The sequence below is a fragment of the Cotesia glomerata genome, unplaced genomic scaffold (assembly GCF_020080835.1).
Source record: "Cotesia glomerata isolate CgM1 unplaced genomic scaffold, MPM_Cglom_v2.3 scaffold_22, whole genome shotgun sequence".
NCBI classification, from domain to species: domain Eukaryota; kingdom Metazoa; phylum Arthropoda; class Insecta; order Hymenoptera; family Braconidae; genus Cotesia; species Cotesia glomerata.
This window is the reverse complement of record NW_025402663.1, coordinates 81,966-104,053: the sequence shown is the minus strand read 5'-3', so window position 1 is coordinate 104,053 and position 22,088 is coordinate 81,966. Positions and strand designations below refer to the sequence as shown.

The window sequence follows — 22,088 nt, the reverse complement described above, 5'->3', positions numbered from 1 at the left end:
ATTTCGAACGAGTGGGACCAGGGTTCGATTTTAGCGCGCACCAATATTTTTCAATGATTATAAACTAAGAATATGTGCATTTCATTGCCACTCTCTGTACCGGTCGCTTTTTCTGTGGTTTTCCCATATAGTTATGGAGGTAAAATGTCATAGAAGTACCTCCATACTATTTAAGACTATTTACAACCGTAATGCAAATGCAGGTACTGATTATAATCCGTCGGCCACAGTCACAGCACATGTGTGTCTGGCATGAAAGAAAAAAATCCCGACATGCAGGGGGGTGGGGACGAAAAAGTGGTTGAGAGTTATAATGACGGGGTTGATGATTATATTACGGAGAAAAAAGCTCAATGCAAACATTGATAATTGAAGATAATTAGTTTTTTGTTTCGATTAATCAAAAATGAAAAGATACCCTTTTGAAACTTAACTCCTCAAATATTGTTGTTATATTCGAATGAATTTTCAGTGTAACGGAAATGAGTAAAATATAATAAGTATTAAAAATAGTTTTATGAAAATAATGAGATATTTACCATATTTATGTAAAAGTTGTTGAAACGCTCTTAAATTGTCACCACCACGATTTCTTTCAGACTGAGAAATAATTGAAATATCTTTGCATGAGAAGAATACCATTTTCTTCCCTTATTTTATTTCTTATCATCTTGTGTTTACTTTTTAATTTAATGTATTCAATTACATTTTTTATGCTACTCTTTATTCATTTTTTAACTTTAAGTGTATTGTTCCAGCCGATAAAGTATTATTGCCTAAAACTTAAATTCTTTAAATTCAGCTTTTATTAGTAACATGAAGAATATGATTACCTCTAGAAATGCTATAGATTTGAGAAATAGATATTACGTGTTAATTGAAAAAAAGAAATTTAAAATAACATAAAATAATTTCTTAAGCAATATTATCATACCGGCTCAATTTTTTTAAATATGTCAGATTTAATAAATCGGCATTTATTTCCAAAGAGAGACATTATTATTATTATTATGTTATTAAATGCTCAGGGGGGTTGTCCCCGAAGTCCGACTCTCCGAGGGCCCAGCCTGAGCTCCATCCATTACTGCTGGACCACTCCGCACAACAAGGCGGTTAGCGGCCACAGCAGGCCAAAGTCATTTCCCTAAGTAGACGGAGGGAACCTAATATTACAGCCTTCTGCATCCTGACAGCCAAGAACTCAGATTTTGACGTGCAAGCTGGAACTTTGGCAAGTGAGGATACAAAAGACTGTTTCATCCCTCCAAGGACGCCAACGATTAGGACGACTAGTTTGACACGGTAACCTGGGTAAAGTTTGCCAATTTCAAATAGGAGATCCTGATATATTTTTCTTTTGTGCTCTTCTTTGGCTGAGATGTTGTGTTCAGCCGGGGCCGAGAACTCAATGACATAAATGTCACGAGTGGCCTTGTCGAAGAGCACAATATCGGGTTTGTTGTGATCGATCCGCCGGGTTGTTGCAAATGGCATGTTCCAGTAAATTTTGCAACTGTCATTCTCAACAACCTGGGGAATATCTCCTGGTAGATAAGGCAGCACTGGTGTCATATCAATACCGTAGTAATGACGAAGATAGTAGTACAGTACTCTCAGAGCAGCGTTGTGACGCTGGATATATGCACCTCTCGCCAGCACAGGACATGCCGACAAAAGGTGTATGAGCGTCTCCGGGTGTTGTTTACACATCCTACATGACGTGTCCAGAAGCTGCACCTGGAGCACCTTGCTACGGTATTCTAGAGTGTTAATGACACCATCTTGGCAGGCAAATATGAACCCTTCAGTCTCGGACATCAGGCCAGCTGACTTTAAGAAGGAAAAGGTCAGCTGGGTGGACAAGCCATGATCACGCACGTGTTTGAAGTACACGCTGTGCATGGACTTGTCCATCAGTTCGCCTAGGAGTTGTTTTTCCTCGGCGTTCCTGATGACGCTCTTAAATTCTTCCTTTCGGAGTTCCATAAGAGCGTTTATCTCTCCAAGACCAAGGGTTCTTGCTGCATATATAGCTGCCTTATACAAGAACGACCCCTTATGCGCATTTTCATGTTTATGTACGATTTGCATAAGAAAGTCATCCTCGTCTGCAATGAAATTGACAACCTCGAATGTTAAGCCCAGGACCAAACGATCATGCAGCCGCTCCAAACTCTGCAGACCTCTCCCACTGATGGACCGGGAGAGGTATAATCTGGCGACTGATGAATTGGGGTGCATGCTCCGATCCATATTGATAACCTTACGGGTTTTGATGTCGAGATCTCGTAAATCCTTTCGGGCCCATTTCAGGACACCGAAAGAGTATAGTAAGACTGGGACAGCGAGCATGTTAGTGGCGGAGACTTTATTTTTGCCGGAAAGTTCGGAGGAACAAATATTCCGGAGTCTCCTAACATACTCACTACGGAGAGTTGCTCGGACTTCAGAGACCGCATGCATGCGGTGCTCTTCCATTCCTAGGTATCTAAACAACTCTCCGGCGCCTAATTGTCTTAAGATGCTCCCATCTACTAACTCGACATCATCACCCGTATCAGAGCACTTACCCCTCGCCAGATGTATGACCGCACACTTGTCCAACCTAAAAGACATTCCGACATCTCGTGTGTACTCTGCTACGATGTTCAGGGCTGCCTGTAGATGATCTTCATTAGCACTATATAGCTTCAGATCATCCATGTAAAGCAGATGGGTGATCGAGTATTTTCGATCACCCGGAGGCCCCACAGAGTACCCATGGGTTTTACGGAGAGCAACAGATATAGGCAGCAGTGAGATGCAAAACAGCAGAGGGCTCAAGGAATCGCCTTGGAAGACCCCTCGTTTGTACTCTACAACTCCGGTTACGTGCAATGCGTTTCCATTTCCTATATGGAAACGCGTTCGCCAGAGCTGCATTGTACGCCGAATGCATTCCACCGTTTCGGGATTGACCCCCAGGCACTTGAGGAGGTATAAAATCAACTCATGAGGAGTTGAGTCAAATGCCTTGCGATAGTCAATCCAGGCCATTGACAGGTTGCGTTGATAATAGATCGCATCTTGTATGACACATCGATCAACTATCAGGTTCTCTTTGCAGCCTGACAGGCCTCTTTTGTTGCCACGCTGTTCATATATCTGTTGCCATATAGGTCCTATCTCCTGCAAGATACGGTTATTCAAAATTTTTTTAAAAATTTTATAAACCGCATTCAGGCAGGTGATTGGCCTGTAATTCTTTGGGTCAGACAAGTCACCTTTTTTGGGTATCAGTACGGTTCGCCCTTCTACGAGCCAGTCTGGAATCGGTTCGTCAGCTCTAATGTAAGATGTAAATATACGGGCCAAATGGAGGTGGGTAGAAGTAAACTTTTTCCACCAGAAGACATTAATGCCATCTGGTCCCGGGGCAGCCCAATTTCTGCTGCCATCTAGAGCTAAACGAACTTCATTTACACTGACTGCAGGGCTCTCTTCATCAGCATTCTGTCGACGGTGTTTCCGACAAAATGCTTTGAAGTCATGCAGAGCTGGAGTGTTGGCGTTTACGTTTGGTTGATCTCTATACAACTCAGTCCAAAAGGCTTCCACCCGCTCAGGTGCTGGATAATTCCCGGTAACAACAGTCTTTGGTGTCAGAAAGCGTGAAGGGCTAGATCGAAACAACGAATTGTCGACCAGCCGTTTCAGCCTTTTCTCTAGTGACTTTTTGGCAGTCACTAGAGCTCGCAATTTATTAAGCGACTCTTCCTTGATGACAAGAAGAGTACTTTTATTCAATGTGTGATGACGCCACCGAAGTTCAGCAGCAATGCGACGTACTCGGGGCGTGTATGCTCGTTGAGTTGTTTCAAACTCAATCACACACTGAATGCGGGAGACCTGTTTCCGGGATCTGTCAATTTTGAGTCCAAGTTGTGAGATGCGCTGTCTCAACCTTGCCTCGATCGAGAGACAATGTCTCTCTCTCGGAAAAGCCGAAACTGCTGCACCATACACAACCTGGCTCACAGTGAGCAGGGTGGAATCCTCCAGGATGTTTGCACGGAGATCTTCATTTACCGCTTCTAGCTGTTGTTGGGAGTAAGTTATCTTTTTAGATATACTTACTTGCCGTCCTATAAAGGGATTTATGTCATCCAAGGAGGAACGGCGTCGCTCTTGGTGTAATTGCGCCGGAAAGTAAAGTCTATTAGACTGCCTTCTATCCGGCACGAGCGATCGTCTGTTACGCCGGAGATGAGCGGCATAGTTACGCAGGTGTTTCGGCGTAAAATGTGCTAGCTCCGGATGCATGTCACTTCAAAGAGTGTGTATCCGGGCTATGTAACCGATCATCCCCGGCTCGCTGCGCTGGTAACACGCCAAGAGATCGACTCGCAGTTCCTCCGTCCACTTAAAGTTAGTCCTTAAAGCGCTAGTGTCATCATCATATATTATTATTATTATAATTATTATTATAATTATTATTATTATTATTATTATTATTATTATTATTATTATCATCATCCCGGTTAACAAAATTTATATATAATTGCATATACTTACATATAATTATATATAATAACTAGCTGTTACCCGCCCGCTCCGCTGGGCGTTAGAATTGTATAGAATTGTATTTGTAGATTTAAACTTGAAATTTAATTGAAATATTGTATTGACTTACAGAGATTCCGAATTTCATCGAATTGGCAATTACCTTTTATCCATGTGATCATTCTAGCTAATATTTATTGTAACTTTCAATGTGCAATTAATATAACATTCCCGGGGCTTTCTTTAAAAAATGAATTATAATTGACACAAAAAAAAAAAATTTGAAATGAGCATTGAAAGTTTCAGTTCAAGTTATTGTAGGTCTCATAAGTGAAGTTGAAATCTGTCTAGCTTAAAGTGAAGCGAATTTTGCTGTTAATTAAAATTTCCTCCGTAATAAGAACAATTCATCGGTTAGTGATCAGCAAAAATAATATGTATGTTAATATTTTAGTCCGTTGACTGAATAGCTACATGTAAAGTAAAATTTTGCAAACGTTATAATGGATTTTTAGCCGCTGCCAAAGAGACGATTGTTGTAAGAAAATATAATTATTAAGAAAGAAAAATATTCAAATCGGTTGACCTTGGAGGCCATCTCTGTGATTTCCTGTTTCTCTTCAGATTTTATCAAATTTTATATCTGTAGGAACAATATGAATTTTTTGACAATCATCACTCCCGCACTCCTATGTCGAGGAGGAATTTCGTAAGATCCTATTCGAGATGATTCTTACATTATAAATAAAATATTCCAACAAAACTTCGAGTCCATAGAAACTATTGTTTTAAAAATAGTATATTACACACCTGTGGCAAGAAAATGAGAAATGTCTCAGAACACATATATGTTGCCCGAGGCGAAGCCGAGGTCGACATATATGTGATCTGAGATATTTATTATTTTCCTGCCATAGGTTTGTATACTATTTTTCTGTCCGACAAAGGCGGAAAGCGGCAATTTCGTTTAGCGCAGCGGGCCGAAAGTTGCCACTTTCCGCCTGGAGGGCAGAAAAGAGATTTTCATTGTTAACGCCCCCGCAGTCCCTATTCTTGTTTGAATTTGATAAAATTCATTCTTAGCTGAACTTGACATCATACACGAAGATTTCCACCAAATTTGAAGTTTGTCGAAGTTACAGTTTGGGAATTAAAATTTTAGATTTTAACACCCACCCCCGCAATTCCTATCGGAAGTAAACTTTATTGAAATCCATTTTAAGATGATCTCTACAGGAGAAATAAAATATTTCTACTAAATTTAGAGTTTTCAGAAGCTATATTTCGGAAATTAACATTTTTTATTGTCAACACCCACTCCCGCGATCCTTATTGGAGGTGATTCGTTGTAAAATCCGTTCTTAGATCATTTCTATATCGCATATAGAAGACTCCTACTAAATTTGAAGTCTATAGGAGCTATAGCTTGGAAATTAAAAATTTTAATTGTTAATACCGCCAGTCCCATGGCTAAGCGGTATAATGCTTGTCATGCTTGCTTGGGACTGGTGAGGCGTGGGTTCGAATCCCGGTGTGAGCTGAAATTTAATTTTCAGTGAACATCGGTGCTCGTAACTCACGCCGGGCTGTACAGGTTTGGGTTTTTCGATGGTTTCCCCAAGCCCTGTGCTACCGTTGGGGCACAGGCAAATGCGTGCAGTTTCCCCAAAGTCGGCCCATCGCCGCATTACTCTCCAGGCTGAAAAAGTATGTAATACCGCCAAAACTTATTCTGCCAAAACTTAATGTACCGATCAGCCTGGAGTCCCCTTCCGGTCTCGGCCGGACCCCCATTGAGACAGAAGTCTGAAAAGCGGGGTTAAAATAAAAAAAAAAAATAAATAAAAAAATAATTGTTAATACCCACCCCCGCAAACCCCTGTGTAGTAAGCTATCGTAAAATTCGTTCCTATATTATTTTTACATCTCTTACAGAAAATTTCTACCCAATTTGGAGTCTATTGGAGCTATAGTTTGAAAACGGGAATTTTTTATTGTTAACGCTCCCGTAATCCTCTTTGGCGTAAGATTCGTAAAATTCGTTCATAAATTATTTTTACATCACGCACAGAAACTTCCGACAAAATTTGGAATCTGTAGGAGCTATAGTTTAAAAATTAAAAATTTTCATTGTTATTACCCACCCCCGCAACCCTCTGTGGGGTGAAATATCGTAAAGTTCGTTCATAGATTATTTCTACATCTCTCACAAAAGATTCCTACCAAATTTGGAGTCGATAGGAGCTATAGTTTAAAAATGGGAATTTTTCATTGTTAACGCCCCCGCAACTCCCCTTGTAGGTGAAATTTCGTTAAATCCGTTCTTAGCTGACCTCTACTCGGTAAAAAGAATATTCCTACCAAATTTCAAGTCTCTAGGTCTTATGGTTCTAGAGATATCGTGATGAGTGACTATATACGTGGAAATCTCTTATATATATATATATATATATATATATATATATATAATGGGGTATTCCATGCCAAATCGACCACTTTTGACCCCGACCCTTTTCGATTTGGCCGAAAGTTTTCCATCCTTTTCTACCCTATAAAAAACGGTTCTCAGAATTTTTTTGAATTTTTTTACCTAACTCCAAAAGTTATGAATTTTTTCAAAAATGGCTTTTTATTTTCAAATAGCCATAACTTTTTCAAAACTAAACATTTAGGTACCTTTTTTTTTAAAATTTTTGTTTTCAGATGTACTTTCCGATAAAAAATTTTTGTAAGTCAATACATATGGAATTTTTCAGTTTTTGACAAAAATCAATGATTTTTGAAGTTCGACATTTTTTTTAATTTTTTTTCTAAAATAAACTTTAATCAATTCCACAGTTATCCCTGTAGAACCCAGATTGGGCCGATTTCTCTTTCTATTTTTTTTATTCAATTGAAAAAAAATTGTTAAATTTTCAAAAATGGAAAAAAAATTTTTTTTCATAAATTTTATTTATATAATGAGATAAATACAATTCAACGATTTCACGGCATTATATTCACAATTTAGAGGCTTCATCGATGACTGTAATTAGTAAGATTCAAATTTTAATATATCAATTAGATCGATAAACTAGGGATAACAATTATCGACTTACCTATAGCCAGTAAACTAGATGCTATAAGCTAGTATGTTTTGATTAAAAGTGCGGCTTTTTCATTTTGAAATCTAAAACATAACCTATAAATCTTTTGTGCAATCTAGTGTTTTATAAAAGATTGTCATTACATTTGTTGTATAAATAAATAATTTCTCTAGTTTATAAGCGCTTTTTTAATTTGTCTTTATGGCGTCAAAAAAGGTATTTGATCGGTGTTGTAATCCTTTTGAGTTGGAATCTCATTTTAAAAAAATTGGTTTACGTCCGGCGACTGATATTATGAAAGTAACGTTAGGATTAGATGATAATTATTTATTATGCAGTTCATGTCGAAAAAAAGCTTCAGAGTTAGTGAAGCAACAAACAAATGCTCGTAATGATCCTAGTGCTGATGTAAGTGACCGTGAAGACAACTATAGTGACAATAATGACAACAATGATCAGGCTGATAATGATAGTAATACAAGTGCCACGGATCTCCCATTATCCTTATCATTCCGTAAGTTTTTTTAATTATTTATACGTTACTTGAATACATTTCTAGTAGCTATATGTTTCACTATTATTTTTTAAGGTTCCATGTCATTTGATAGCGAACCCAAAGCATCACAATCAAGCTCAGGATCCCAAGTTAGCGCTGCAACTCAATTACCCGTAATAAACCCCGCATTGGACTTGTTCACTCAATCACCGATTCCATCGAAGAAATTGAATGATAATCAATTTTTGAACAATAAAATAAATCGGGTATCCGACAGCTTGAAAAGTTTTGCTTTCTTCTTCAGATGAAGAATCGATTGATGACGATGGTGAAAATTTTCGCTCTCTAATTAAAATGTTGTATGATAAATTCAACGATAAAGAAACTGATAAGTCTTTGAAAATACAAATTTTAACATTATTACCTGTAAAATGGAGTGAGAGACGTATTTGTGAAACTATGAATACATCAAGACATTTGTCAAGAGTAGCAAAAATTTGGTTGAAGAAACGGGTTTACTTTCTACACCTGAATCGAAATTAGGTATGGGTAGCGTAAAATCGATGTTTTAAATACACTTGAAAACTAAATTACTCAACATTTTTGTATAGGGAGGACAATTACTGATCAGGTAAAATTAAAAGTTGAAAATTTTTACAACGATGATGAGTATAGTGCTCAAATGCCCGGTATGAAAGACTTTGTATCAATTCGAAGTGATGATGGTAATCGGATACACGTCCAAAAAGACTTATCCTGTCTAACTTAAAAGAATTATACCAATGTTTCTGTGAAATAAATCCTGCTGAGAGAATTGGATTTTCAAAATTCGCTTCTTTGCGACCAAAACATTGTGTGTTAGCAGGGGCAAGTGGAACACACACCATCTGCGTGTGTACGATTCATCAAAACGTGAAGTTAATGATGCTTGGTAATTATCAAATTAATTAATAATTATAAATGCGTGAATTTTAAGTTTACTAAATTACTGTTATTTTAGGTGCAAATATTTATTCTTTGACAAGGAACACAGAAAAGCCCATTAAACACTACAGCGATTACTTGAGCATGATTATATGTGAAAATCCATCTTTTCAGTGTTATTTAGGTGGATGTAAAAACTGTCCTGGGGTCGATGAGTTGAGTAAAATTTTACTAAAATGTTTTGAGGACCGGGAAATCGAGAATATTACATATAAATATTGGATATCAAAACCGAGAAGTAGTTTAGAAACTATTATTAAGCTTACAGAAGAATTTGTGGAAAAATTTTGTAGTGAGTTAGAAATTCTTCCACCTCATTCGTTCATTGCTAAGGAGCAAGCCCAATTCTTGAAGACATTGAAAGAAACATTGAAACCAAACGAATACGTTATTATTTGTGATTTTGCAGAAAATTATGCCTTCGTAGTACAAAATGCGGCAGCTGGTTTTCACTGGAATAATAATCAGGCAACAGTTTTTCCAGTCGTTATTTATTATAAAGTAAATAACAAACTTGAACACAAAAGTTTAGTAATTATCTCAGATTCTAACAAACATGATGCCGTTGCTGTTCATGTTTTCATCGAAATAATAACTGATTACGTGAAAAGTCTTCCTGAACGTTGTAACAAGATTTATTATTTTTCTGATGGAGCTCCTCAACAATTCAAAAACTTTAAAAACTTTGTAAATTTATATTACCACGAAGATGATTTTGATATTCCTGCTGAATGGCATTTTTTTGCGACTGCCCATGGGAAAGGTCCGTGTGATGGAATCGGTGGTATTCTCAAACGACTTGCAGCGAGAGCAAGTCTCCAACTCGCGGTAGACAAACAAATAACGACACCAGAAGAACTTTTTGAATGGGCTTCTGCACCGGATAACTTGCCGAATATTATAGTGAAGTTTTCCCCAGAAGAAGATTATGACACAGCAGTAAATGATTTAAATGATCGATTTTTGAAAACGAAACCGATTACAGGAACTCAACAACTACATTGTATAATTCCGGACAAAAATGGTTGTTTACTAGTTAAAAACTTTTCGAATTCGAATGAACACAGAATTTGTAAAATATTTAAACGACAGAGAGAAAAGTAATTAATTTTAGCTGCATCAATTATTGATCTTACTAATTACAGTCATCGATGAAGCCTCTAAATTGTGAATGTAATGCCGTAAAATCGTTGAATTGTATTTATCTCATTATATAAATAAAATTTATGAAAAAAAATTTTTTTTCCATTTTTGAAAATTTAACAATTTTTTTTCAATTGAATAAAAAAAATAGAAAGAGAAATCGGCCCAATCTGGGTTCTACAGGGATAACTGTGGAATTGATTAAAGTTTATTTTAGAAAAAAAAAATTAAAAAAAAAAAATGTCGAACTTCGAAAAATCATTGATTTTTGTCAAAAAACTGAAAAATTCCATATGTATTGACTTACAAAAATTTTTTAATATTTTTTATCGGAAAGTACATCTAAAAACAAAAATTAAAAAAAAAAAAAGGTACCTAAATGTTTAGTTTTGAAAAAGTTATGGCTATTTGAAAATAAAAAAGCCATTTTTTTGAAAAATTCATAACTTTTTTGGAGTTAGGTAAAAAAATTCAAAAAAATTCTGAGAACCGTTTTTTATAGGGTAGAAAAGGATGGAAAACTTTCGGCCAAATCGAAAAGGGTCGGGGTCAAAAGTGGTCGATTTGGCATGGAATACCCCATTATATATATATATATATATAAATATATATATATATATATATATATATATATATATATATATATATAAATATATATATATATATATATATATAATTAGATGGAGCATTTTTTTAATAATTGTATACAATCATATATACAATTATATCAAATTATATATAATTGTATATGATTATATATAATTATTAAAGAATGCTGCATGTAATTATATATTATTATATATGATCATATATTTTACATACAATCATATATAATTATGTATAATTTTTTTGCTCCAGTGAGTATTTTGTGATTACTTATAGAACATTCTCTTTTTTTAACTAAGAGTCTGTTACTCCAATGATTAATAATATTTCAATCTATAGTATTTTGCGGATGAAATAATAGAAACTGTGTTAACTTATAAAAAAATTAAATTTCACAAAAATTAATAGTTTTGTCTAGTTTAAAAATTGTTACCCAGGCCCTCTAGCATTATATAGTTCCATATAATAAACAAATAATTCCATCAAAATTTTAGCTTTTAATTATATATAATCATATGCAATTATATACAATCATATATAATTATATATAATCTTTTTTACCCGGGATTATTATTATTATTAATTACCAATTGGCCGGAAATTTTATTAAAAAATTTTTTAAATCTTTAAAGGCAAATTGGAGTCAGAAATGTCTAGTACAATCAGTTTTAGAAAAAAATAAAAACAATGATTGCTTATCAGGAGACTTAAAAAACCATTCTCGTATTGTTGATAAAAATAATCTAGATTACGGAAATTCAATTTTATCGTCACCTATTAAATTGAAAGGTCGTCCGAAAGATGCAATGAAGTTAACATCCGGCTATTTTTGTCGACGAAGGTCAAAGAGTTACGAATGAAATTAATGAGTATATTAAACGATTCGGTGCACCATATATCAATGGTATATTGTATCAATAATATATTATTGTGATTGTTCGAAGCAATAATAATTTTAGTTCAATAAATATATTTATTTAAGTAACATATATATTTTTAGTATAATATATTTAAAATATCTTCATTACCTCTTCCAGTTTTTAGACATTCTACAGTCTTGTCATCTAGAAACCTACTTGAGACTATTCTTAATATCATAATTGAATGCACGAATCATCAATGTTTTATATGGAAACCAACTCTGGAAGTACTCAGCTGATTCTAGCTTTCTAGTAAGGCTCGCAGTTTAGCATGAAGTTCGTGTGAATCTTTCAGTAAATTTTATCAATCTCTAGCAAGTCTTTGTTGTATTATCGCAAAAATGACAGAAATTTAGTTATTAGAATTTATTGAATAGGCAAGAGCAAAAAGAAATTATTTTAATCGATACAAGAAGAACTGCGGTCTCAATACAGTTTGACTTAGCACTGCGTTTTCCATCTGTTCGTAGTACTTGTTCACATTACTGGAGCTTCGATGAATCAAAATTATAAATCGATAAAATTTAAAAACATTTAGTTAGTAGAAAAATCATATCGTGATTCGCGTTATCTTTTAAAAAGTAATCATGATAGAATTGAGTCTTCACCGGATTAATGCTGCTTTAAGCTATATGTATGCGTGATTTGAAGCTTACAGTAACGGATATCCGTGACCAAGACTTACAGTAACGGATATCTGTGATTATGATGATTAAAAATTTAACTTGAACTGAAAATTCGAATACTGCCCCACATGCACTTTTATTTTAATTACGAATCGTGGCCTATTTTTTGCGAGTTTTGACTTTCATGTATCTTTATTTAGAGGTAAGACGACCTGGCGAACTTCGTATCACCTACATATATTTGTGTTTCTCACCGTTTAAACCTTCGTTGAATAATTATTTGCGGGATAGGGAGCCTTCTTCAGTTGAAATACAATTTTTGATGAATTAAGAAACATTCAGTAAGCCAGCCCCAATCAGCCGAGCCAAAAGCGAAATAGCTCAGCATTCACTAGATTTATTTGTGTTGGATTCCAAGAGCAGTCGTAATTTAATTGAATCTAAAAGACTTGGATTAATTTACAGTAAACCGAGTACACTAGCTTGTTCATCATCATTGTCGTCATAGTATTGTTGAGTTTAGTTAAGTCAAACGTACTTTCATTGAAAATATGTGCGATTTGATGAAATAAATAAAGTATTTAATTAAATTACACACGCTGAGAAGACACCCATGACGCGTCAACCAATATCACCGCCGTAGTCCTGACCATTCAGCAGATTATGATTGTAAATGGCAGCTCTGTAACTATACCTTTTATTGCTGGACGATCCGGCATCGGTGGCGGTATCATACCAGCTTCTGGGTTTAACATTCCACTGCCTACGCCTTCGTCTACTTCACCGATGCTGCTTTCTACTAATGAAGGCTCCACTTCTGTAAATACCAGTTGGGATCGTAAGAAATACGAATACGTCTTGTATCTTTTTAACTCTAAAAAAATTAATTATACTAGAATTTTAATTATCTGAAATTTTAAAATTTTAATCTAATTAATTTTTAATTCATTTAAAAATTTATGAGTTAAATTTTTTCCGGAAAAGGTCAATTAATTTAATAAAACTTTGAAATAATCAAATTGAAAAAAAAAAAATATTGAACCTCATAATAAAGATAAGCGTCTTTTTCTTTGTAATTTTGTAGAGTGAGAGCTTTAGCTCCCCGTTTCGGCGGATGTTTTCGATGTTTCTCGAGCTAAGCCTCCAGTCTGCTAACTCGTTCTTCGTAGTCCCTTAATTGTTCACGCTAAAAATAAATATTGAATAAAAACATTTATACAGACATTATTTAATGATAAACTATTTCACACTAAAACATAATTAATTATAATCATGAGCATAGGCACTCCAATTAGGGTAATAAACCGGTGTTGAGTGTGTCGTATATCTGTGTGAAATATATTATTAAGTGTTTTGCTTGTTATTAATAATCATAATTTATCTATTATTATTTTTATGTTAATATTTCACTCTTTGTCGAACGAGTCATGCATCTCCGATACGAACTAATACGAGAGTTTGCCTCAAGGTGTGGAGGAATGCTTGAAAATAAAAGTTAGAATCAAAATAGATTATTAACGACATCGTTAATTAAAAATAAATTTATATGATATATATATATATATATATATATATATATATATATATATATATATATATATATATATATATGTATATATATATACGAGAATTTTATATATTAGTTATATATATATATATTGATTTTTTATAGTATATTACACCCCTTGGGAAAGAAAATAAGAAAAGGCTCAGTTCACATGTAATTGTTGGTCGAGGCGAAGCCGAGGTCGACAAAAATGTGATCTGAGGTTTTCTTTTTTACTTTCCAAGGAATGTATACTATTTTTTTGTCTAAAGAAAGCAAAAAGCGGCAACTTTGTTTAGCGCAGGGGGACGAAAGTTGCCACTTTCCGCCCGGAGGGCGAATAGTATACTTCTTACCTAGGGCAGGAAAATAAGAAATGTCTCAGATTACATGTAATGATCACCGAGGCGAAGCCGAGGTCGACAAACACGTGATCTGAGGCTTTCTTATTTCCTGCCCGTGGTGAGAATACTATTTTTTTCCTCAACGTAGCTGGAAAGCGGCATTTTCATTTAGCGCAGCTAATTAAATTAAAAAATATTTTAGAATATATTATGATTAAATTATATTAATAAATCGGTAGTGGGTTGGTTGGCGATGCTTACAGGCGTCAATTTGGTGTGACTGTAGGGAAGCAAAGGCCGCTGTAACTTTCGTTGAGAACCTACCGCTCTAGTAAGAGGTTGACATGAAAAATTTGCACAAACAAAATTTATTGTGTCTATCCACGATTGTAGTTCCTTTGAATCACTGAAAAAAAATAAATAATAGTATTTTAAAAACATTGAAATTTAAAAAAAAATGAAAATAAAAAGTAGGTCAAAGTCTAATAAATATTGAAAACAGTAATAAAACGACTATTACTTTAATGAAATTCTTATATATGAACTAAATTTTCTTCAATGTCTTAACTAATTCAAAATTAGATAGCGTAGGAGAAGAAATAAAATTTACCTAGTTTGAAAGAGATATTCTGCCTAGTCAGCAGTCTGGAGCCTGAAAACATGTTGCTTCTTCGTATAATCCGACGCTTTAGTTGCCAGTGTATAATGAATTTGAATCGCGTTATGCAAGCTGTCGTTACGGAGGCCGTGCTCGTGTCTTTGTGTAAATAAAGTACTAGTTCTCGTAAGGTACAGTCGTATTACATTTTCCATCCTCGCTTACCAAATGGGGCTGCAATAAAAGTAATATATAAATCATTACTTTATCTTTAATTTATACGTTTCAAGCATTTCAACATTGTTAATAAACGATTTCCAGGAATAGTAAAAAAATATATTAAATAAATACGTAATTTGGATCGAACGCAATTTTTTTCAGGGGCTATTATTTTTTAGGACGTGTCTATTCACACGTAAAAAAGTCCTGATAAATCCACACCGCGTGAATGTAAGGGCCTTTACATTCACGCAGTGTGGATTTAAGGCCCTTACATTCACGCGGCGTAAATTTATCAGGTGTATAGATACTTCCTATTTTTTATTGCTAGAGAAATGAATAATTTCAAAGTCTGTTTCAAGTAAAACGTTAATAGCTTTCTGAATAAAAATAGCTTTCTATAAATAATTTAAAATAATAAATAATTACTTTTCTTTCCATTAGTGTCGTAGTAACATATAAGCATAACATATCCTTTTTTAAATTCCGTGGCACCAGAAACATTTGGCACATTTAGGAATGGATTTCCAGATGCTGATGTCGCAGGTCCATTGCCTGATTGAACGACTTAAGATGCTAATTCATCATCATCATCATCCCTAATTAATAAAAAAAAAATTATTGAAAAACAGTGGATTTTTTAATTATGAAAATAATAAAGTAATGAATGATTATTTATAAATTAAATATTGTGTAATAAAGAGTACTTACAAAGTCCATTCAAGTGGATACGATTTAATCGCAGTGTAAAGCTGTTTAAGCACCTCTCGTGGAAAGTTATCGCCATCACTGTGCTCTGAGAGATTCTCCATAAACTGAGAGCATGACATTTTTCTACCCAAGTTTTGATCATGTAAATGTGTATTGAACAGCATTATTGCATACGTAAAAGTGTGAACGGCGTCTGAGAAATAAATTTTAAATTTTCTTAGCGGGAAGTTAAAAACAAAGGAATTGAAAGAAAATGCCTGTCTTTTGTTTTAATTAACTGGAAAAATGTTTATAAAATTAAATCATAAAAAAATGAAAAAGGGTTGATAAAATACAAAAAATAAGAAGTCTATAACCATCCATGGAAAATTCTGCGTCGAATGGTCGCAGTCCCATCCCGATAGATTGAGTAGTTTTGACGTGATGGAGCGTCAGATAAAAAATTAACTCCACATCTTGGAGCAGCACGGTCATCTTTCACATAAATCTTCGCTTATCATCTGCTACTCGCGACCCTTCAGATTAAAGATTTATTTATTTATTATTTATTTCTACAGTACTAATATCGCTATTAATATTATTACAATGAATGGTTAACGAGAAGTACATGTGTCTATTGCAAGCTTGTCCGTCCGTTCTTTACAGGGTAAATAAGCATTCTCGTTTTCGAATTAAAAAAAAATAAAACAAGCGAGATTACTTAAGAAACAAACAATCGAACTAAATAATCATCGTTAACTTTAACTTATGAATAATATCATAAGTGTTTATAACTAACAATTATCGTTGCCTTGTCCTTTCTCATTATCACTAGTTTGAAAAAAAAAAAATAAAGAGATCCTTGAATCAATAGAATTCAGCTCACGGATGTAATCGCACCTTGCATATGTATATTATACATATTAATATAAGAATGATATACGCATATTTTAGAATCGTTGGATGGTTTTATGCGAGTACGAGACGCGAATCAGAAAAAATGATAATTGCTGCAAGATATAAAAGTTGCTGAAAATTAATGAAAAAAAAAAGAAAGATAAAATTGCTGTAACAACCCGTAGACAAGTAACTTGTTTACATTTTATGACACTGAAATTAGCAGATATGCAAAAATTTCGTTAGAATGTTTTTAATTAACAAATGAACTAATAATAGTTTATATAAAAATAAAATTAAAAAAAATTGCATTGATGGTCTTCTAAAATTTCTACATATGGTTTTTTCTTTTTCAATTTTCTTTATAATTATTTGTTTAATAAAAAAACTTTTAAAAGTTGTCAAATGCCTGTTTATTTCAATATTGTCAAATTTTTTCTTCTTGCATTTCAATTTTTTAAAAATATAACTGTATGCCTTTATAACATTCATTAAAATATGAATTCTTGTGTATCTGTCCAAAAAAGAAATCACCAAGAAGTGGAAAATTTTAATCTCAACATTGATCAACAATAGTTCCTCGAAAATGTCACCTCCAACAATGGCAATAGAAACTCTGTTGCATGCAACAGATGCATCTACATTACAAGTATAAATGATTTTTCAGTAAATATGTACTGTTTTTTCTTACTCACACATAATATTAAAATATTTCAGAATCAAAGAAGATTAAAAAGTAGTGATAAAGATATTAATTCGTCGACTGATGCGAAGTCAGTGAAGGTATCAAAGCTGACTTAAAAAACAGAGATTATTATAACAATAGAATGAGCTTATAATTTTTTAAAGGCAATTGAATTGAATATTTCTGCACTTAACTATCCATTTTCAAAAACTATTTAAAGCTCTAAATCATAAAATCCCTTTGATGGGCGAATAAGAATCAATAATAGAAGAAATAGCTGAAAAAGAGCACTTTTCAATAATTGTAAAGGTATTTAAAGTGAATATATGAGAATTTTATCTTATGAAACAGACAATGAACATTATACTGCCAGTCTTGTTATGACCTCGACAAACTCATACATATTTATGAACTACGATGTTCTCCAAGAAGATGGAAATCGTAAATTTTTTTAAATCCCAGATATACGTGTTTAGAGCTTGCAGTAACGGATAGCCGTGATTATTTTTAATATGGATGATTACAATGATTCTGAAAAATTTTGTCGCATTGCTATCTCGGAAGTTTCTTTGTGTGCTTTCGTTTGCTCCATAATGTAACGCACCATGATATTGGCTTTTACTCCACTTCAATTAAATTCATTAACGATAGAATGCTGGTCACTCATCAAAAATAATGCCATCGACAACAGTAGTTGCTTTTTTAATCAGTTTAACAGCTTCTAGAAACCTGGAATCGTTAATTACACCGATATCGACTCTTCTATTGGGCTAATGCTAATATCTACGAATGAATCGCGATGATCTTTGGTCGAAATAGTTAATAGTCTAAGTATTTTGAGTTTAATTCCAATTCTCGCAGGCAAAGCACCGAGTTGTAAATAAAGACTTGACTTTTGTTCAGCGAGATTTAATAGTGGTAGGTAATACCATAAGCTAGTGCTCCCAAGAACAATACTGTAAAGAATATTTCAAGCTATAAAAAACTGTTTCTAGTATTAAATCAGGATCTCATATCAAGAGTCATAGCGATAAATCATTGTGAAATACTTGTCTGCTGGGTAAGTAATGTAGAATAATCATGGCGTCGAGAATCAGGCGTATTGTTCTGTGTTACAGGCTGGTATATATTTTACTAACTTGTCCAATCCAAGGCTATGTTCATGCCAAGTACTATGTATAACATATGCGTAGTTGATTTGGAGTAAATGTCTGACAATCAATAAAAATAAAAATAAAAAAAGTAATGTAATGAAAGTAAAATAGTTATAATAAATCAATTTATAAATCAAATGACAGTATTTTAGTTTTTGTTGCGAGGAAAAAATCCAGTGGTAGTTTTTCGTGCCGATTTAGGTCGCCCTCTTAATATTTTTGGTTCAGGTAAAATTACGGTCTGTAAGTTGGAATTTAAATTATTTGTGCAGTGACTTACTTCACGAGCTTGCTGACAACTTAACACTATTTTTTTTAATTCATCATCAACCTTGTTGAATTCTATCTCGGTTGCTTGCAAAGTATTTTTTAAAATTGAAGTTAAGTGTTGTTGTAAAATTTGTCGTCGTTCATTTTCAGATGTGATTTTGATATTTTGTTCTTCAGTAATACCACCAACAGTAGTGATGTCATTAATAACTAACGTCTCGTGTGGTTTAGGCAATTCAATTTCAGAAGTTTTAAACTGATCGCTAAAAATTGAATCAGCTAAAAAAACCTCGTGAAACTTAGCATCTAATTTTTTTATGTTTGCAGCTTTCGACCATTTTGAATCGCACAATTCAGGACAGAAAAGATTGAGATTAAAATGTTTTCTTGCAGCTAAAATGTGTATACATGGTAGCTTCAGACTTGTACGAAAGTTGCATTTACAATCAGTTGTTGAAGACATTAACTGGTACCCATTTACATCCATGCAACAAACGTTAGTCTCTTGACAGTACCTTGTAATAATTATACTGGAATATTTATTTAATTCTTCGTTTAATTTATTAAAAGCTACTTAAGTTAAAAAGTTAGCATAATCATTTACACATATACCTAGTTCGTGTTGTATATTTAATTTTTTCAGCGCATCCATGGCCATTAATAAGTGAGTTTCCTGTTTGGATGAACTCAATAACTGAAAAAAATTTTTCGCAAATTCACACAATGTGCTGTGATATTCGCAGACAGTTTTCATCTGTTTATTTGTGCTTTCAACAATATTATTTGTTTGATTTCCATAATTATAGCCAGCCGTAGCAAAGTTGACCCATTCATCTCGATTAGGATGCCAGTTACGATTAAAGTAATTGCTAACACGTTCGGGCACGCTACGAATCAATTTTTCATAAATACTATCATAAATATCTTGTGATTTAGCATAGGCTGAATCACGGAGAAGCCTAAAACTTATCGATCGTTCTTCTTTAGTTAATTTTAAACTTTTCAGCTGCCGGTCAAATGTCTTCAGAGTATGAAATAAACATAGAAGAAATCGAGCTTTTGGAAAACTTTCCGCAAAAGCGGATCTTTCGGTTAAATCTTTGTCTGTCATTATAGATCTGGTATTAGTGCAAGCTTCTTCATTAAATTCTCTAAATGTTTTGGCAACCCATTTCATAACATCGGATGTTTCTGTAGCTAATAATGATACGCCAACAATTTCTCCTCTGCCACTTCCATTCTGGACCATTATTAGGTATAAGGTAAATCCCAAGTTGAAGAGTTTGTAAGTACCATCGATGAATAACATATCAGGCCAATTCTTCATGGAATTTTGCATTGATGCGTTGGTAAAAAATAAGGCTTGAAAGTGATTATCGTTTGTTGTTTTTATTTTGGTAGTACAACCTAAAACAAAAAATTTATTTCAGAAAGAAAAAGATATTTTTACGTTAAAAAATAAATAATTATGCTGAAATGGACTATTGTCCATTTGTAAAACTGTACCAGAAGTACAATTTTATAATGATGAAGCACAATAATGTGTGGCTAAAAAACTTAAGTTAACATTTAACAAAACTTTCAGCTATATTAGACTACTATAAATTTTTGAACGAATTGTTATCAAAAAATCAACCAATATTCGCTTTTAAACGCTAAAGTTTTAATTTCCGATATTGATAGATAATAAGAATTAGACTTAGAATTTAAATTCTAAATTATTCCCAACAAAAAAAACCGTTTGATAGCCAAAGTAAATGTAGATAATCCTTAAAAGTTAATCTTCGAAGTTTAAAGAATTCATGTCAATAATTATAACTAGACGCTAATTGTTATGATCCTGAAGTAAACAGAGATATTAAAAATTTTTTTAATCTAAAAAAGTCTATTTTAAAAATTAAAAATGAATGCACCAGTAATTGATTGGCTATTGAGAGTAGATCAGTTGTATATAAAAATCATAATATTTTCTTTGAACGAAGAATTATATATACTCGAATTAATAATCAAACATTTTAGCTTTTCATAATAAAAATACTTACCATACTCTACATTCAAAAGCTTTACAAATGTATGAATATCGTTGCTGTTAGTAGGTCGTAAAGATTGTTTAATATTAGAAATATCTTTGGATGTAACAAGGATGTTATACTTAGTCGATAATTCACATCGTAAAGCTTTGTTGCTACATCCCATCTTTAAATAGTCTTCAACCTTTTCACGAAGCTCAGGAGGTAACCTTCGATTTTCTGGAAACGCACAAGCTAGGTCCTAAAAAAAATATTAATCTTAAAAGATTTTTATTAAAAATTATTCATCTATATTATTAAGAGAATAAGCGAAATTTTGTGGCCACTGTATGGATGTGGAAAATTTCCATAAAAAAAAAATTAAATTAATGTTTAAAAAAAACCACGCTAATTAAGTAAATAAACAAAAAGTTTCGGTCTCGAAATTTATATGGAAAAAATATCAAGTTTTTTTTGGGGGGTTTAGATCTATGCATTATTTTCGGGTTGTGATTTTAATAGCTAAATTATAAATTAATTAATAATAACTTCTTTCTACAAATAGCTACGCGGTATATATGCGCTGACATAGATGTTGCAATATATGTATGTATCGAATTATATTTGATAATTTAAAAAATAAAAAACTTACCGGAGAGTCTGATGGATGATTTTCATGGTTTAAATTCAATTCGACAATCTTTAATTTGTAATTTCCTGGTACAATGGCAATTAGTTTTAACCTAATATAAGCCGGACAGTAAACATTGAAAGAGCTAACGAATATAAAAAATAGCATTAAAGCATTTTAGAAATTAAATGTTTCATTTAGAATTATCTTACCTAGTGACACGTTTTATCACCTTTCTCGGTACTGGAGTTTTAGCTGGTGGACCAAGTTTACATTTTTGAGTAACAGAATTATACCTTAATTTATTAATAAGTTCTTTCTTTTCATAGTTATTTTTATTCGAGTTTTTTAAGTGTTTGAGGTGTAATGGGTCGGATCTTAAAGTGGTAAAAACTAATCCATTTTCATCTCCGAATAACTTCAATCTTTCATGAAATTCATTCCATGAATCATATAATTTACCAACTTCAAATTCACAACACTTTGCGGTTTCCATAACAATAATAAAAAAAAAATTAACTATAAAACGTGTAAAGAATAAATTTACAAACAGATTATAGTTTATAAGATGTTAACGTGAGTAACGAGCCTCTAGACAACAAGAGCATCGAACGACTCTCGGAGAACAGACAAAAGAAGAAC

The 22,088-nt window shown here is 33.2% G+C and overlaps 2 protein-coding genes and 2 pseudogenes across 2 annotated transcripts; 2 read left to right on the top strand and 2 right to left on the bottom strand.

Moving 5' to 3' along the window:
- Positions 1-7,717: 7,717 nt before the first annotated feature.
- LOC123274098 lies at positions 7,718-8,432 on the top strand. The gene is made up of 2 exons (XM_044741588.1): positions 7,718-8,142; positions 8,218-8,432. Exons 1-2 carry the CDS (start codon positions 7,830-7,832, stop codon positions 8,430-8,432), a joined length of 528 nt encoding a protein of 175 aa, XP_044597523.1. The 5' UTR covers positions 7,718-7,829.
- LOC123274107 lies at positions 8,412-10,369 on the top strand. Its single transcript, XM_044741598.1, has 3 exons — positions 8,412-8,667; positions 8,736-9,055; positions 9,125-10,369. The coding sequence occupies exons 2-3, from the start codon at positions 9,046-9,048 to the stop codon at positions 10,210-10,212; spliced, it is 1,098 nt and encodes a 365-aa protein (XP_044597533.1). The 5' UTR covers positions 8,412-8,667; positions 8,736-9,045; the 3' UTR covers positions 10,213-10,369.
- Positions 10,370-12,857: 2,488 nt separating this feature from the next.
- Positions 12,858-18,546, bottom strand: LOC123274097 (annotated as a pseudogene).
- Positions 18,547-18,649: 103 nt separating this feature from the next.
- Positions 18,650-22,047, bottom strand: LOC123274108 (annotated as a pseudogene).
- Between the last annotated feature and the right edge of the window lie 41 nt (positions 22,048-22,088).